Source organism: Haemorhous mexicanus, chromosome 24 (assembly GCF_027477595.1).
Source record: "Haemorhous mexicanus isolate bHaeMex1 chromosome 24, bHaeMex1.pri, whole genome shotgun sequence".
Taxonomy (NCBI): domain Eukaryota; kingdom Metazoa; phylum Chordata; class Aves; order Passeriformes; family Fringillidae; genus Haemorhous; species Haemorhous mexicanus.
The window spans coordinates 687,213-705,327 of record NC_082364.1 but is presented as its reverse complement, the minus strand read 5'-3'; the positions used below and the strand labels follow the sequence as shown (position 1 = coordinate 705,327).

At 47.6% G+C, this 18,115-nt stretch overlaps 1 protein-coding gene across 6 annotated transcripts in view; it reads right to left on the bottom strand.

Annotated features, from left to right (window-relative positions):
• Nucleotides 1–18,115, bottom strand: part of ARHGAP32 (Rho GTPase activating protein 32) — a 237,706-nt gene that overhangs the window by 71,715 nt on the left and 147,876 nt on the right. For all 6 annotated transcript variants that reach the window (XM_059867416.1, XM_059867415.1, XM_059867413.1 and 3 more), the window contains 3 exons: nucleotides 6,810–6,947; nucleotides 3,257–3,349; nucleotides 1,663–1,785 (listed from right to left, as the gene is read on the bottom strand). In XM_059867416.1, coding sequence (XP_059723399.1) covers nucleotides 1,663–1,785; nucleotides 3,257–3,349; nucleotides 6,810–6,947 — 354 coding nt within the window. The remainder of the gene's footprint in view (nucleotides 1–1,662; nucleotides 1,786–3,256; nucleotides 3,350–6,809; nucleotides 6,948–18,115) is intronic.

Sequence of the window (18,115 nt, the reverse complement as noted above, 5' to 3'; positions counted from 1 at the left end):
TAGGAAGTGAACACAGGGGAAGTGGTGCTACAGCAACAGGATGGAAAATGGCCAAGGACACCAGACAGGCTTTCTGAGGCTTTGCTCATTCCCATCAAAATGTAGTAGTGCAATAGTTCAAAAGGAAATCAGAATCATCAATACTAAATTTGGATTGGTTTGAATCAAGCTCTGTGTAGCCTCTATTACAGAAAATGAGAAGGGGCAGAACCTGAATAAATACTGCAGGTATTCCAGGTAGGTGGGCAAAAATTCATGCCAATAATGCCCAACTTTCACCAGATATTTTACACTGATGGACCTCAAAGTGTTTTACAGAAAAGGCAACACATCCCCAGTCTGCATACAGGGATGACTGAGACGTGGGGAAATTATTTCCTCCAGAGAATAGTGAATCAAGAGCAAAGCAAACGTCCATGAAAGAAACTTCTGCCACCAGAGGAGCAGAGACACTGAGGGTTTTTCTCAGAACTGGGGAGCAAACCCCAGAGAGCTGCTTGTGCAACTGCCTACTAGAAATTTAGAATAATAAACACAGAGATAATTTGGGTTAGGGAACAGGACTCAGTACCATAAACCCCCTGACCCTGTTCTGTGTCAGTTCTGCCGTGGTGTCTTACTGCACACCCTTGGAAACAACATGTGCCTCAGTTTCCCTTCAGCACAGGGCAAGATTTACAAGTGGGGAATGTCATTTCAGTGCTCTCATAAGCTGACAACCAGCCTGAATCCTGTGCTGCATGGAGTCCATCCAGCTCAGAGCTGCCATGCCCACACGTCCCTCTGACCACACAGTTCTTTGGGGTATAACTAATCCTTGCCTTGATTTGACATGAACAAAGCCCTGGCAGCACCAGACTATCACTGATATGTTTTCTTCCTGTGCTACACAGCAAGGATGTGATCACAAAGCTCCTCAGGGCACTGTTTTCCTTCACACGTTTTGCAGGAACAGCACCATTGCACAGGGCAACCAGAGCACAGACCACTGCTTTTTGGGTAAAACAGACAACTGCCAGACAACCAAAAGCTTCCAGGGTCTGATCCGGAGATCTTGGATGGGATGCGGAGCAACCAGGGCTACGGGAAGGTGTCCCTGCCCATGGCAAGGGGTGGATTGGGATGGATTTTAGGGTCTCTCCCAAGGCAAACCATCCTGAGATTCAAGGATTCGCTCCACAGCAGCTCCTGTGCTGGATCTTCAGGCCAGTTTTAGCTCACCACCTGCACTTTAGGCAGCAATCCTTTGCCAGTCTGGTTCTTTACTTCTCATGGGAGCAGAAGCTCTTAAAAATGATTATAGACAGGGATTTGCTCAGAGGGTATGTGTAACCTGGGCAAGGAGAAATGAAACTTGTGTCCACACACACAGGGACAGTCACCCTGAACAGAAAAACACGAGGGCTCTGCTCAGGGACAGCCCAGAGGAGCTGGCAGGAGCTGGTTAATCAGAAGATACTAATGCCAAGTAAAGCTGTATTTTAAAGATGACTGAACATCTGTCCATATCCAACTCATTGCAGATCGAATATTTAACGTAATATTCCAAGCTTCACCTCACAAAACATTGTGGAAGTGGCTGGACATATTCCTGATGGGCACACAGACAAACAGATTACACTCATTGGAGCTGACAACAAGGAATGCAAGTGCTTTATTTACCTCAAAGGACAGTTCATCTGCTGCTTGAGCAATGTATCTCTTAATGACATGGGCAGCAGCAATAGCAGGGACATTAATGGATGATTCCTCATGGACCAGCAGGTGATTCCCCTTGTTATCAATCTGAAACAAAGAGCACAGGGGACTGTGAGGCAGCTGAGGACAAGTGAGGAGGCATTTTAGTGGTGCAAAGGCTTCAAGCTGATTGAGAGAGACAGCCCAGCCCTGGGCCCCAGGAGAGAGGGCACAGCACAGCCAGAACAGCTCACTGGGGGCTCCAGAAGGTCGGGTGTGCCTATCCAGAGAGAAATGCTGGCTTGGTGCAGCTTTGTGTACAAACAGTAACACACAGTGAGGGCCTGCACCTCCCTTTAACACCAAAACATGGTGGTTTCCCATGGCAATACAGATGTGCTACAAATATCCTCTACGATGTGGAATTATTGCTCAAGGTGCTGAGTAAAGGAGAAAGTGCTGTCAACCCAAAAACTAGTGTTGCTTTCCATTTTCTCCCACTCTTTTATTTATTTTTTTAAAGAAAACATGCACCCTCCCTTGCAATCATCAGCATACTTCCAAAAAACTCCCAGATTTCTGTGTAAAATTGTTTAGGATTCTCAGTGAGTCACAAAGGTTACTCTGCACTGGGTTTGCTGTGATCTCCAGGCCTACTGTGTAGCTCTCAAAGGTACATCTTATTTCTCCCTACAGCTTCCTCCCTCCCTTTGCTGCTTTCCAAGATTTTTCTCATCCCAAAGGATTTCAGGGTGAGAAGGATATCAGTGGAAAATGGCAGGAAAACACACTCAATACTTATCAGATCCATTTAGAAAGGAGCTGCAAGTCTATTAATAGCTGCTTCTATTCCTGGTGCGCAGCGATGGAAAGCCACACGTCTGCAGGCAGCCTGAGCAGGGACAGCTGGACACTCCTCCAGCCTCCCCTGCCCTCATCCCCACTAAGGGCTATTGTTTAAAGGCTACGAGACCATTAAACCTGAAAGCAGAGCTGCAGCTGCAGTTCACAACACACAAACTGTGCCACTGCAGGCACAAGGCTCTCTCTGTCTGCATTGGAGCCAACAGGAGCACAAAGTATTTACTGAGTTTGTTGTTGCCACAGGGAAAAACGATTTAGAAAACCAAGAGAGCAGGGAAACACCATAACAGAGACAGCTGAGTTTTAGAAATGTGCCACAGTTGCAGCATTGCCTTGGCAAAAAAGAGAGCAGGAATAAGTGAGCTTTGAAATAAGTGAGCCTTCTGCAACCCATCACTGGGAGATCCAGCCCTGAGCCCAGCATTCCCTGGCAGCCCTGGGACTGCCACCTCCTCTGTTTGTGAACATCAGCAGGACAATCCATTTCTGAGAGACAAACCCAGGTTACAAGGGAAAAAACTCTATACTCTTAATACTGGTTCTGATTCTGTGTGTCCTACACTTCTGGTAGGAAGTGCTGGTAACAGGGGAATGAAGCTTCATCCATGAAGCTTCAGGATAGAATTTTAGTGACATCAACAGGTCTGGAAAGAGCAGGTGGGTGCCTGTTGTGTCCAAGGTCAGGAAACAAGAACACCCCAGGTTTGTGCTGTACCTCCATCCATGTGAGGGCAGGGCCACAGTTGATCTTGTTGCCTGCGATGTTGGAGAGCCGAGCCAGGTAAGCCATCAGCATCTGGGTGACCAGCTGGGACACAAACACACACACAGTGGTTCTGTTAGCGTACCTGCCTTTGGAGAGCCTTCTGTGGGCTTAGGGGAGACCAGAAATCACCCACTGCCCCAAGCAAGAGTTACAGAGATATGTTTCCTTCTGCAAATAAATGCATTTCTGTCATTCGAAGGACAGCAAGCTACACACAGGGTTATAATCGTTACACTAAAAGAAAGGGTAAAGCTCTCTGTCAAAGTAATAATGTTATTATTATAATTTTGTAAGATTAATGCAGATTTTCATAACTTCCCTTTTCAAGATACCTTAAATTTAAAGCTTTGTTCTCATCGTGGACATGCATAGAAACAACTTGTGTATTAGGGCCACCAGAAACACCTGAGAGCCACCCAGCAAACACCCCCTGAGAGCCACCCAGCAAACACCCCCTGAGAGCCACCCAGTGAACACCCCCGGAGAGCCACCCAGTGAACACCCCCTGAGAGCCACCCAGTGAAACCCCCTGAGAGCCACCCAGTGAACACCCCTGAGAGCCACCCAGTGAACACCCCCTGAGAGCCACCCAGTGAAACCCCCTGAGAGCCACCCAGTGAACACCCCTGAGAGCCACCCAGTGAACACCCCCTGAGAGCCACCCAGTGAAACCCCCTGAGAGCCACCCAGTGAAACCCCCTGAGAGCCACCCAGTGAACACCCCCTGAGAGCCACCCAGTGAAACCCCCTGAGAGCCACCCAGTGAACACCCCTGAGAGCCACCCAGTGAACACCCCTGAGAGCCACCCAGTGAACACCCCCTGAGAGCCACCCAGTGAACACCCCCTGAGAGCCACCCAGCAAACACCCCCTGAGAGCCACCCAGTGAAACCCCCTGAGAGCCACCCAGTGAAACCCCCTGAGAGCCACCCAGTGAAACCCCCTGAGAGCCACCCAGTGAACACCCCTGAGAGCCACCCAGTGAACACCCCTGAGAGCCACCCAGTGAAACCCCCTGAGAGCCACCCAGTGAACACCCCCTGAGAGCCACCCAGTGAACACCCCCTGAGAGCCACCCAGTGAAACCCCCTGAGAGCCACCCAGTGAAACCCCCCGAGAGCCACCCAGTGAAACCCCCTGAGAGCCACCCAGTGAAACCCCCTGAGAGCCACCCAGTGAACACCCCCTGAGAGCCACCCAGCAAACACCCCCTGAGAGCCACCCAGTGAAACCCCCTGAGAGACACCCAGTGAAACCCCCTGAGAGCCACCCAGCAAACACCCCCTGAGAGCCACCCAGTGAACACCCCCGGAGAGCCACCCAGTGAACACCTCCTGAGAGCCACCCAGTGAACACCCCTGAGAGCCACCCAGTGAACACCCCCTGAGAGCCACCCAGTGAAACCCCCTGAGAGCCACCCAGTGAACACCTCCTGAGAGCCACCCAGCAAACACCCCCTGAGAGCCACCCAGTGAACACCCCCGGAGAGCCACCCAGCAAACACCCCCTGAGAGCCACCCAGTGAAACCCCCTGAGAGTCACCCAGTGAACACCTCCTGAGAGCCACCCAGCAAACACCCCCTGAGAGCCACCCAGTGAAACCCCCTGAGAGTCACCCAGTGAAACCCCCTGAGAGCCACCCAGTGAACACCCCCTGAGAGCCACCCAGTGAAACCCCCTGAGAGCCACCCAGTGAAACCCCCTGAGAGCCACCCAGTGAACACCCCCTGAGAGCCACCCAGTGAACATCCCCTGAGAGCCACCCAGTGAAACCCCCTGAGAGCCACCCAGTGAACACCCCCTGAGAGCCACCCAGTGAACACCCCCTGAGAGCCACCCAGTGAAACCCCCTGAGAGACACCCAGTGAACACCTCCTGAGAGCCACTTCCACACACCTGCAGAGCCTAAAGAATGCAGCCCCTCAGAATGACCCCCTGGCCAAAGAGTAACATTTCAAGCAGTAGAAGAGGGGTTTAAAAATACACTTTGCCATGTCCCTTCTGTAACAGTAAACTGGTTTTTATTACAGAGAAGCCACTGAGGTCTTTCCAGAGTCTCCCAGTAACAGTGGCATAAAGCAGCATTGTAGCCCAGAATCTGTAAGACTGTTTAAAACATTGTTCTCCTCAAACATCTGTTCCAACATGGCCAATTCAAAATAAAAAATATATGATGAGACACCCCACAGCTGCAGAGCAGCAGAGCTGTTCAGCATCTTCACATCCTCTGTGCTTGCAGACAGAATGCAGATTTTCAGGCTCTCACTCTAAAGTCCAGTTAAATTGGTGGTACAAGTAAGGATACAAGAGATAGGAATGCCTAAAATATAATTAAAAACAAACCAGGAATTCATTGTCCTGAATATTGCTGCTTGTGCTGAATTTAAACTTTAAATCCTCCTCAGAAATACCCTGTGTGAAACCAAAGCAAGTGTTAAATCAGTCTCTCTGCTGAGTGATGGGGTTGAATGATCAGTTCCTTAAATTCCATGGCAAACACCCTGTAAAATTCCAGGGGGTACTAATTTCAGTGTCCACATCCTCCAAAATGATGCAGCCAAGATTCACCTGCTGCTTTCCAAGAGATTTTTCTGGACATGAATAAATCTTTCAATTACCATCAGTGAGAAGCTGAGGTAATTTCATCTCATCATATTCTGGGTGAAGACAGTAAACCAAGAAATGAGAACTATCTCTTTGAGGAAAAAAAACCACCACATTGAGGAAAAAGAGCTTTTTAAAGGTCATTTAAATAACACAGTAATGCAAATGCTCTTAAAAAACACTTCAGGATTACTCAGTTGAAAATGGAAGCCTAGCACTGCAAATGGGATTGCTCTTGCAGTGCAGCAGCCTCAGACAGCATGATTCCCTGGGAATACTGAGTTTTAACACTGAGCCAGGAAAAACCCACAACACTGACAAAGTTTCCAAAGACAAAACCAAATTCACATCTAAGGGACCACAGGACAGCAGCTTTCTTGACACTCAATTACCATTCCAGATTCAGGAGCTTAATTAATTTGTCTGAACTTGCAGAACATTTCCCTTTAGATCACTGAAATTAGGGGTAGAAAACATTGACTTTTTTCATGGTAGCCAATTTTCAAATGTAATCCAGGCTGGATTAAAACTACTCTCTACTAGAAATAGTAGTAGAAAAGTATACTTATTATTAGTATATCACTAGTAGTAAGTATACTTATTACTATAATACTAGAATATACACAGAACAGAATACTCTGTGTACTAGAAATACACAGAATTGCTGAGGCTGGAAAAGACCTCTAAGTCCACCACTAAACCACATCCCCAAGTGCCATGTCCACACACTTTTGAACACTTCCAGGGATAGTGACTCCACCACTGCCCTCGGCAGCCCCTTCTGATGCTTGACAGCCCTTTCCACGATGGAATTGTCCCTGATATCCAACAAACCTCCTCCAGAGGTCATTCCTTGCACAAATCCCACGCCTGGGTGATGCCCAGAAGGGTCCCTCACCTCAGGGCTGTCCTTCAGGGCATCGGAGCGGGGCAGCTCTGCCAGCTGCGAGAAGCGGCGGTCGTAGATGCACAGGTGGAGGTGTTTGTCCAGCACCCGAAAATCCTCATAGCTCCTCTTCACAATCCAGCTCCTGCCCTGCACACACAAACACAGCCACAGTCAGCAGCTCCTCAGCACGGAGGGGTGGGCGAAGGAAATCTGAGCACAAACAGCACTTTCTCCTTCAACATCTGAAAGCGATCAAAGTGCCCTAGCAATGTTTGCATGGTTTAATCTGCAGGTAACATTTTTATGTTTTAATTTGCACGTAACATTTCCATGTTTTAATTTGCAGGTAACATTTTCATGGTTTAATTTGCAGCAGTCATTCATGCTCAAATTAGTGGTCCTGTTTGAATTATTTAACCATGGGTTTGGATGTGACCCAGCAGCATGAGACCCATCCAGAGCTTTAACTTCCACCTGTCTTACAAGGATTTTGTAGCATTTTCCTACAGGAGGTGTCCTTGCACAAATGTAAATCACCAAGTGGTTGTATAAACAGCATGAAATTAGATTCCAAAGAGATAGAATCATATAAATCCAGAGATCTGAAGGCAGAATTGAAGCTTGCAAAATTTCTGCCAGGTGCTCCAGGCAAACCTTCAGCTGAATTAAGAAAACAATCCATGATGAACAATTCTAGCTGCAAATTTATTCCTGAGTGCATATCATTTCCCCAATTAAAATATAGACAAGATACAGACTGCTCCAGGGCACAAGGAAGGGACTGTGGCAGCACAGAACAGTTTGCTTTGTGAAGCTTTTAATATCTAATAATGACTTTTAAATCTTCCACGGCCTATTATGGTCAATAAAAAATGTTGCAATAATGCAGCAGTTTAGAGGTCAAAGCAGTTTTATGAAGAGTCATTAATCACAGAATCCCAGAGTGGTTTGGGACAGAAGAGAACTTAATGCCCATCCAGTCCCACCCCTGCCATGGGCACAGACACCTTCCCCAGTTTGCTCCAAGCCCTGTCCAAGCTGGCTTTGGACACTGCCAGGGATGTGGAAGGAATCAAGGAATCGGATTGCTCAGGGTTACACAGGCACTCAGAGGCAGCGCCAGGCACTGCAAGTGACACAGGGATGCCTGAAAGTAGAGCAGAAAGCAGGGGATGCATGGGGTAAGGGGGACACAACAGGGGACAGAGCTGTAAATACTGACCTGCTGTGCTTGACTGGCAGGGCTCTGCCACGTGCCCTCTCTCCTGGGATAAAAGGCACGGCCCACTCTGAATTCCCAGTCATAATTTCTCTGCACTGATTTCTTTATCAGCAAAGTTGTAGGCATCAGTTTTACATTAATATCCAAAGCCTGTGAGGCAACTGCAGATACAAACCCTCCAATCCAGCTGCATTCTGTCCCAATGATTTAAGACAACTCCACACTGTGACTGTGTCCATAGACACTGCTTTCAGTTCATGAGATATCACCGTATTTCACAATCCTACAAAGAGGCACCGACACAGGATAAATTATTTGGGATTTCCACGTTATGTCATTTCACTTTTGTCTACAGGAGAAAACCAAAACCAGGAGTGCAAGGCCAAATCTGTTCAGGGAGCTGTCAGCCTTCCCCATTTCTCCATCTTTTGCAATTAAGGGACTCTTGCTCTCTCACTGAGCTGCCAGTGTGACCTTCAAGGTTCAGTCACCAACATAGGGAACAGCAGCCTGAGAAATCCCTGTGATCCTGGATCTGCCTCTGCCACCAAACCGGGCATTTCATCCACCCAAACAACAAAATGATCTGTCAAACGATCCTAAACCTGTCACTAATTCCATTCTATTTCATTTTAAAGGCCGGCCTGTAGCTTTGCAGCCTGGTTCCCATGAATGAGGACAGTAAGACAAAAGCAGCCAGGAGGCAGAGCTGGGTCAGCCCCTGCTGTGCCAGGGTGTGCAGGATCCCACACCATCCTGGTCACAGGCCTGACAGCAGCAGGAAAAGGTGATGGATGAGCAGGGACAGCTTACCCCACACCAGCAGCAGTGTCTCTGGCTCCACGGGAGGCTCCTGGAGCAAGGGCAAGCAGCAGAGCTGGAGCGCGGGCAGGGAACTGGGATCCTCGGCTCCTGCACCTCCAAACTGCAGCTCGCAGCTGCTAAGCAACCAGCAGAGCTCTCCCTGAGCTCTCCCATCCCTGAGCTATCCCTGAGATATCCCTGAGCAATCCCTGAGCTCTCTCTGAGCTCTCCCATCCCTGAGCCATCCCTGAGATATCCCTGAGCCATCCCTGAGCTCTCTCTGAGCCATCCTTGAGCACTCTCTGAGCTCTCCCTGAGCTCTCACATCCCTGAGCCATCCCTGAGCTGTCCCTGCCAGCAGCCCAGGCTCCAGGAGAGGGATGCTGTAGGTGCCTGGAGGCCAGAACCTCATCATCATTCCCAGGTCACTCAGCCTAGGATCGTGGACATCAGGCTCTTGTGCAGAAGGATCATAGTTTACTTAATGGAACCATGGAATATCCTGAGTTGGACCCACAGGGATCATCATTCCCCCCAGTAATCCCACGCTGGGCATCCCTGGCAGCACTGTCCAAACTCTTCTGGAGCTCTGGCAGCCTTGGGCTGTGCCCATTCCCCGGGGAGCCTGGGCACTGCTCCCCCTGGGGGAAAAACCCTTCTCTAAATCCAACCTAAAACTCCCCTGGCACAGCTCCAGCTGCTCCTCAGGTTCTGTCACTTCTCTCAAAGAGCTCAGCAGCCGCCCCTCCACCTTCTGGGAACGAGGCTGCCCATTCCTGTCTCACTCAGAGTGGCCATGCACAGGCTGTGCTGGCACAGAGCAGCACTTCAGGAGCAATAATACACATTTCCATCCAGCAGAACGTTATTCCAACACCTTAAAGGGGAGTATTTACCAATATTCTACAACTTTAAGCCTGGCATAACTCATTTCCAAAAAGCTCCTATGCTTTAGGTTGGACTTCAATTTGTATTGTCAAGTTTTTTGCAGATTTGGAGCCTGAGTGATGAATTTTTAAGCCACATTTACATGGGATGCAATTAACTTTACAGGAAGGAATCACTGCAGCAATGGAGGAAGGAACTGGATGGTATTTAATGCTTCCCCTTAGATCTCCAGCACAAATCACAGGAAAGAAAAAGTTCTCCCAGCCAGACTCCCAAAGAGGCACAGCCGAAGCAGCAGCAACAGCAGCAGCCTCATCCCAGATCCAAAGTACTACAAAGGTTTCCAATATAACTGGAAACCATATAATATAACTCACCAATATAAAAATTGTACATCTTGCTCCCCCTTCCTGCAAATTCTCAAGCACCAGAAAGGTTTGACAAAAGGATTCTTTTTAAATTTAGAGAGCTAATAAAAATATTAGACACAAGTAAGTGCCTGTTAAGTTGGTCTTGTGTTGTTAACGATGTTTTATATCAAAGCTCATCATTTCTGGGGCTTCAGGCACTCAACATCCATATGGCAAAAATGTCTTAGTGTTTTTAATGATTTCCATAAACTGTTGCTCAAATAAATTTTTGATCAGCCTCTCATCTTCTAATTCAATAATTACTGTTCATTTCCTTAATTATTAATTGTCCTGATTTACAGAAGCACAAGCTTAAATTCCATTCACTTCAGTGGGACATAAGAGGTGAAGTTAAGCACAAAGTGATTTCCCAGATTCAGACCTTCAACTACAAATCTGGCTGTGACAAAGTTCTTTAAAATAAAAAAATCAAATATCAAGTGAAGATTTCAATAATGCTATTAAATAGTTTCAGGATCTTTAAAAGGAAAAACTGACCAGTGACTTAAAACCAAGTTCCTCTTAAAAAAAAAAAATCAATGTGTTTTTTGATATTGCTTTTTACAGAAACATTCACCATGAAAAGCATCATGAAGAATCCAGAATTTCTCACAGAATGGAAAATGTGGTCTCATCCCTACTCTTTTCCCATCCTGATCTGTTCTCCCTCGCTCTGCTGGGTAGGATGAGATGCCTGGTGAGATTTCAGCCTCTGCACAGAGCTGCTGATCTTTTTCTGATTATCAAAGCAAGGAGAAATGTCATGCTAAAGAAGTGGTTGGAGTCTACTGAACTGATTTAATTTCCAATGAGCCAGAGATCTGAACCCTCCATCAGTGGCACCAGCACTGCACGATCACAGATCGGAGATGCTCCCGGGCTTCACCTGGTGCAGGAGGAGATGGGGAGGGACAGGGACCCAGAGCCCAGCTCCACAGGGAATAGTTTTAGCTCTGCTGAACAAATGGCCTGCGGAGGACAATGAGCAGCCACAGCCTGGAGTAGTTTCTTACCCCCTTAAGCTCAGCTCAATCCTGTGGCACTTGAGCAGCAGTGTCACTCCCACTGCCGTTCTTCCCAAGCCCAGCCTGATTCCAGTAGCTAGTGATGCCTTCATTACCAATAGATAGACATTACCCACTGCAAATCTGAGAGGAAACAATTTTAAGCCATTCCCTGCAGTTTCATTCCCCCAGTCAAAGCCCACTTTGCTCCATCATCCCTTAAACTCTTCAATTATCAGCACAAGAGTCGTTTCTAACTGGGGCTCCCTTAAGTCCAGGCCAGTTCCATACTGGAGTATTTGTCTGTGGGTTTAACTGTTTCCACTTAGCATCTGGCAGAAAACTCTTCCTGCTGTGCCCTGAGCAACACTCAGAGGCACCCAGCCTGCAAGAGAGGTCCAGCTGCTGTCAGAATTTGTGGTACCATCCATTCACAAAACTTACACATCAGAATTTTGTATTACAGATTTATAGATCTTCTTGCTACATAAGAAAAACTCCTGTTTCCAGCTGGATCTGTCTCCATGTCAGCGGGCAGAATGCCACCCTGTCCATCAATCCCTCTCCAAGCCAGCCAGGCTGCCACTGAGCTCCAGCACACACAACCTTCCTGTCCCTCAGTCTGACTGGGTTTGCTCTACAGCACTTATGATTTATTTATTTTAAGATAGGGACAGACCTTTCTCTTCTGGTTCAAATGCTTATTTCCTCAGAGAGGATACATGGATGCTCTCCTGAACCTTGCAGCCCACATGGAGAGCAAGAGCAGAAAATGAGATGAAAGTATAAGGCAAAAGTCACTTCAGTTTGACCCCTCAGTAAGAAAACACCACAGATGGTGTTTTGTAAATGGCTGGAAAAGCAGCAGCATCCAGCAGGGCAGGTTAACTCTGCCATGGGTGACTCTTACAGCTGTCTGGGGCTCTGGCTCTGTATGTTATTCCAGCCTGACCCTTCAGCCCTTTCCTGTTTCAAGTCACAGCAGAAAATGGTTTAGAGATTTAGTCAAAACAGAAAGCAAGATGGATAAAATCCATCCCAGGGAGTTCACCCAGGAAGTGTTTTTAGCTGGTGCCTTAGGTCACTTTATCTACACTCACATTTGTTTACTAAAGTGATTCCATGACTTCTGGTGTGTTATTCTAACTTGAAGGAAATGATAAATCTTTAAAACTTAAAGGGAGTTTGTACTAAGGCAATATAAAAGTAATTTATTTCTGAATGAAACACAAAAACTCAACACTCCACCTGGAATCACAGCTCATGGACATGAGGAAGGAACAAGCACAAGATGGAGGGAAAATACAAATGGACAGAGCACAAGGCAGAGGAGAAAATTTGGTATATTTATGTGGTGAACCCTTATTAGCCTTATTCCACAGCATAAATTAATCTCTCAGCATTAATTATCAGTTTATTATCAATTAATTGCACTCACTAGGAAAAAAGGATATTTTAATGGAAACCACTGCAGCTTTTCTCCCCTAAAAATTAGACTTCATTGTGCTGCTGGATTCCAATTGCAGATAGGAGCCCCCAAAACAAATCTGGGGACACAGGGCTGGGTCTGAGGGACAGCAGGGTCATCCTGTGTGTCCTCACTTTTGGGAAATCACTCCTCAGGTGAATGTGGTTCTCTGGGGGAGAAGGGGACACCAGCCATGAGCCCCAGTGGTTCCTGTGTCCCTCAGAGGAACAGCTTTGCCAGGAGTAGATAAACACTTGGCTCAGGCTTTGGGGGTGAGTGGTTTTGTATAGGTACAAAAGAGTAAGAGCCCAGCAAGACAACCCAACACAAACAGAGTGCATGAAACCCTAAGAGCCATTTTTCCTCCCAGAACCAGCCCATTTCTGAATGGCAGCCTGACAGACCTTGAACTCGACCCAGGATTTACAGCCCTCACCATGTGACATTCCTGCTCTCCTGCCATGCTGTAATTTAAACACTTCCATATCCATCATCTCTTTAGCAAAATTCCACCATGGAGCAGTGGGTCAGGGCTGAGGGAAGGGCAGGCACAGCAGGGAGGGCTGCATTTCTGCACTTCAGAAAATTAGTCGTGACACGAGAGCTTGGAGCCACAAACAAAACCCTTCAGAGCCACAGAGCAAAGCTCAGGGAGCTGAAATTCCACCATCCTCCACGTAGCAGAGCAGTGAGGGGGTGTATGTACAGCTACAAATGACTGTATGGACCTTGCAGGCATTAAACACAACTCCTTCCTTACCCCACAGCCCAAATGTGCCACAAACTGCTGTGCACTCAACCACAGGGGAAAGTTTCATCAAAGCCAACAGCCACGACTGGCCTTTGGAGCAAAACAAACAAAAAACTTTTAAAATTACTTGCCTGAGGTTGTTAAAACAAAAGAAAAGAAAATCATAGAATCCCAGGATGGCTTGGGTTGGGAGGAACCATCCAGTGCCACCCATGCCATGGCAGGGACACCTCCCACTGTCCCAGGCTGCTCCAAGCCCCAATGTCCAACCTGGCCTGGGGCACTGCCAGGGATTCAGGGGCAGCCACAGCTGCTCTGGGCACCCTGTGCCAGGGCCTGCCCACCCTCCCAGGGAGGAATTCCTTCCCAATATCCCATCTCTCCCTACCCTCCAGCGGTGGAACCCATTCCCCTGCTTTCCTATTTCCAAAAACTTCCTGAATTCCTTGCCTGAAGTCACCTACAGCATCAGCCCCTTTGGCAGAGATCTCAATTTTCTTATATCTCATTTCTCAGGCAGACCATGGCAGCAAACAGCTGACTTGTGTCTTTGTATGCATGTATGTATGTATATGATCAGAGAACAGAAGCATGTGTTTTTGCGGTTTTGTGTTTTTGTAAACACAAACTACCGGGAAGAAAAGAGATTTTTTTGTAGGTCCAAACCCAAAAAACTATTGGAACACACCCATGACCCCATTAGGGCTGCTATGCCTCAGGTCAGACATCCATGACATCATTTACAAACAGCAGGGACTCAGGAGCACAGAAACAACAAAACCCTGCTGTATCTGCCACTGCTCCCTTCCAGCCTCATTCATCCTGACACCCCAGAACTAAGCAACACTACCAGTGCTTGGAAAATATCACTAACAGGGCAAGAAATGCCTCTGGGCAAGGTTAAAGATAAAAACCATGAGTATTCCCAGGGAAAAGATCAGTGTTAGAGATGCAGCTGATCAAGCCTCAAGGACAGAGGTTGGAAGGGTGAAACATTATTCTGAAAGCACAAGAAACAGAAGCAGTTATGGGGAGGTTTTGTGAACAAAGCTGGAGTCAAAATGGAAAATCAGCTGCTTTTCTGGCAGCTGCAGCCATCACTTTTATGAAGAAAGAGTGAAAAGTGGTGCCAAGGCCCAGGAGATGAAATATTTAAGACAGAGCATCTTCAATATCTAATATCCCTGATGGGGGCTTTTCAAAACCTAAACCACAATGCTTGAAATAAAGGCACAGTTTTAACCCACAGATGAATTAAAAACGCACCATTTAGAAAACAGAAAATCCTGATCTGTCAAAACCTGAGCCCTTGGTGGCAAACCTGCTCTATGGTCTTGGAAAATACAGTCTGTGTTTATTTCTGATGCCTCCATCCCCCAGCCTGTGGCACATCCTCAGAGTGGCACAACTTAGAGTGACAACGAACACCTGCTCCGTGCATTTTAACAAACGTGGGACCCAAACCTGCTCTGTAACCCTGGGAAAGCCCCCACAATTTAAGGAACAAGCTCAAATCAGGTTTCCCCTGAGAATTCTGTGATTGACTCCTCTAAACAAAACTTATTTGTAATGGGACACAGGGTAGGGCAAAGCACCTCTATTTACTGCGTGCAACAGCAGCACTCTCAGCCCTCTTACTACCCAGACAGCTCAATTACAGATTATCTTCAGAGTACCAGAGTAATAATCAATGTGCACACAGTGAAACTGGTAGGAGAGAACTTCAGAAACTGTTGAGATTGTGTATTTTGCCACCTGGCTCTGTGCCAGTAAATATTTGCTACAAATAGCAAAAATGATGCATCTCTGATCTACCACTGAAGTATCTTTAGGACAAGATGCCCTAAGGAGGGTTAGATTGGATATTAAGTGGAATTTTTTTTAATGGAAAAGGTTGTCAAGCCCTGGCAGAGGCTGCCCAAACCAGTGGTGGGTGGAGTCACAGTCCCTGGAAGAGCTAAAAAAACTGTGTTGATGTGGCACTTGGGGACAGGGATTGGTGGTGGCTTGGCAGTGCTGTGGCAAAGGTTAAACTCCATGCTTTTGGAGGTTTTTTCCATCCTAAATGACTCCATAAGTCAATGATTCTGCCTTTACACACACACTGTTTATTATGATGTGGTTTCTGTGCCTTGAGAGAGCCTTTTTGAAACCATCCTTTCCTGACCTGCCTGCTCTGCATTTTATGTGCAGTGAATCTGTTATTTGGAAGTGCAGATGCTGTTCCAAGGTCTGTGAACTTCACCTACCCTGAGGCTGAGCATCCCAACTGCTCACCTGGGCTGTCTGCTGCTGCTTCCTCAGCCTCCTACACCCAGCATCACCTGGTGACCAGGGCAGCTTTGCAGCCTTGCAGAGGATGAGAGTGGATGAAGCAGTTTTAGATGATTTGTCCCAAAAGCCTGTCACCTTTCCCAAGTAAACAGGTACTGAAAATGGCAAACCTCTCCATAAGGAACAAACATCAAGGCAGGAAAGAATACCCCCACAATCCTCCTCCCATCCTGGACTTGAACCAAGCCCTGCTCTAGGAAAAGTTGTAAAACAAGTGAATTGCAGGCAAAGGGCTCCTCTGCAAAGCATCTGCACTGCTCAGTTGTGGGGATGACTTGATGTCTCACCAGAACAGTCCCAGTGTCCCCTTCAATTTGTGGCCAGGCCCAGCCTTGTCTCCAAAGCCTCACATGAGGGTCAGGAACCCTGCCAAGATCCATCCCAGTCCCCAAGGCTTTCTGCAGTGGCCCTCACTGCCAGAGCACAGAGCACAGTCTGGTTTCTAATTCTGGGCTGGTTTTCTGTCCGAAGGCAAAGGACACAACATTAACAAACGACCATGGAATTGTGAGATCCTCTGCTGCTCACCAAAACCCTTCTAGGACAGCACTTCAATGTGACACTGCACTTTATCCTGATAAAGGATCTTCCCTCTCTCTCATCATCCCTCCCTAGAGCAGGGCCTGGCCCTCCCCTTCAGCTGGGGGCCTTCCACCAGGGAAAACCATCTGAAGTTGTTCTGTATCACTCACACTCCCTTTGACAAGAACTGCCCAGCAGCTCAGCCTCATGCAGGTCTGATGAACTGGGAGGCTCTTGCCTTGAGGAGGTTATTCCCAGACACCCTCTTACCCCAGCAAAACCTACCCTCAAATAAATTCCTGAGCATTTCTCCACTGTAGTTTGAGCACAGAAAGCCTCTGTCCCTGGCAGGCTGAGGGGACATCTTGAAATGCACCTATATTTGCACCTGCTGAAAAAATGTATTTTAGCACCAACAGCTCCACAACAGTTTCTATTTCTGCAATGTCATAAATATATTATAAATGAATTATTCCATTCAAAATCCACACACACCTACAACCCTGGTTTTGCATCTTGTGCATCCAGAGTTAAGAAACAAAGACCTGACCCCATTTCTGTCACAATTCCTGTTTAAATAATTAAATAGAGAAAAAAAATCTCAAGAGATCCATGAATGGAGCACTTAGAGACCAAAGTTGAGGGGTGACAGTAATTTTTCATGTCTTGTGAGCAGTGGATGGATCTCCAGAGCAGAGCAGTGAATCTGCCCTGGCTGGGGCTGAAGGACCAGCCCCAGAAGCAGGGAAGGGAACCCCAGAGCCCCAGGGTGCAGCTGGGATACTGCAGTGTGCTCCTGGAGGGACAAAAATCCCTTTTGCCTCAAAACTGGCACTGCCACGGTGACATATCCAAATAGGACAAGGGGAAACAGCCCCAGGCTGTGCCAGGGGAGATTTAAGTTGGACATCAGGAGGAATTTTTTCCTGGAAAATGTGGAAGGGGCTGCCCAGGGAGGTTCCTGGAGTGCCTAAGGAAGGCCTGGCTGTGGCACTCAGTGCTCTGGGCTGGTGACAAGGTGGGGATCAGTCACAGGATGGACTCGATGCTCTGGAAGGGCTTTTCCAACCTCAAGAACCCCATGACTCTGTGTGAGAATTACAGATCACAGGCCAAAGCCCCAGGCTGAGCAAAGGGTATGGTGAATCTGCCTTCAGAGCAGGACACAGCAGATGCCAGTGTTAATACTGCTGGGTGGGAGTGCTGCCCTACCCAGTCCTGCAGGAAATCTCTGAGCACTAGCCAGTCAAACCCTTGTCCTTAACAAGTACTATCCCAATTACTAAATGAATTTATCCTTTAGTGTTACTATGCCAGCTACAGAGTAATGGATGTTAATTAAGCAGTTCAGATGTAATTCAACCCCTACAGAAGGCAGTTGCCTGGAACAGAGCCAGGTGTTTCAAAGCCCCTCCACCTTGGCTTTGGGATCACCTGAGGTCTGAGCACAGCCCAGCAGCACCCTGCAGGCTGCCTGCCAGCTTCAGGCATTCTTGGCTAATTCTTATTCCCACTGTCACTTTGCCTTTATTTACTGCTGCTGGGAGCAGGAGGCACACAGTGTGTGACCTCAGATCCACCAGAGCACAGCAGTGGAGTGATGGATTAGCAGGGTGCAAACCAGGAATTCTGCTGCTTTCTTTTGCTGATGTGAAACAGACCTCAACACCCGAGAAAAGCTTAGGACAGAGGTTTCAACATGAGTGAACACCTGGAAGGATGGGTAGAAATATCCAAGCCATAAAGGCCTGTAGGCAGATTTTGAAAAGGTTTTGTGGATGTACAAAATACCCAGGACCTGTTACCCAGAGAAGCTGTGGCTGGCCCATCCCAGGATGGGGCTTGGAACAACCTGGTCTAGTGGAAGGTGTCCATGCCCATGGCAGGGGCTGGAACTGGATGGGCTTTAAGT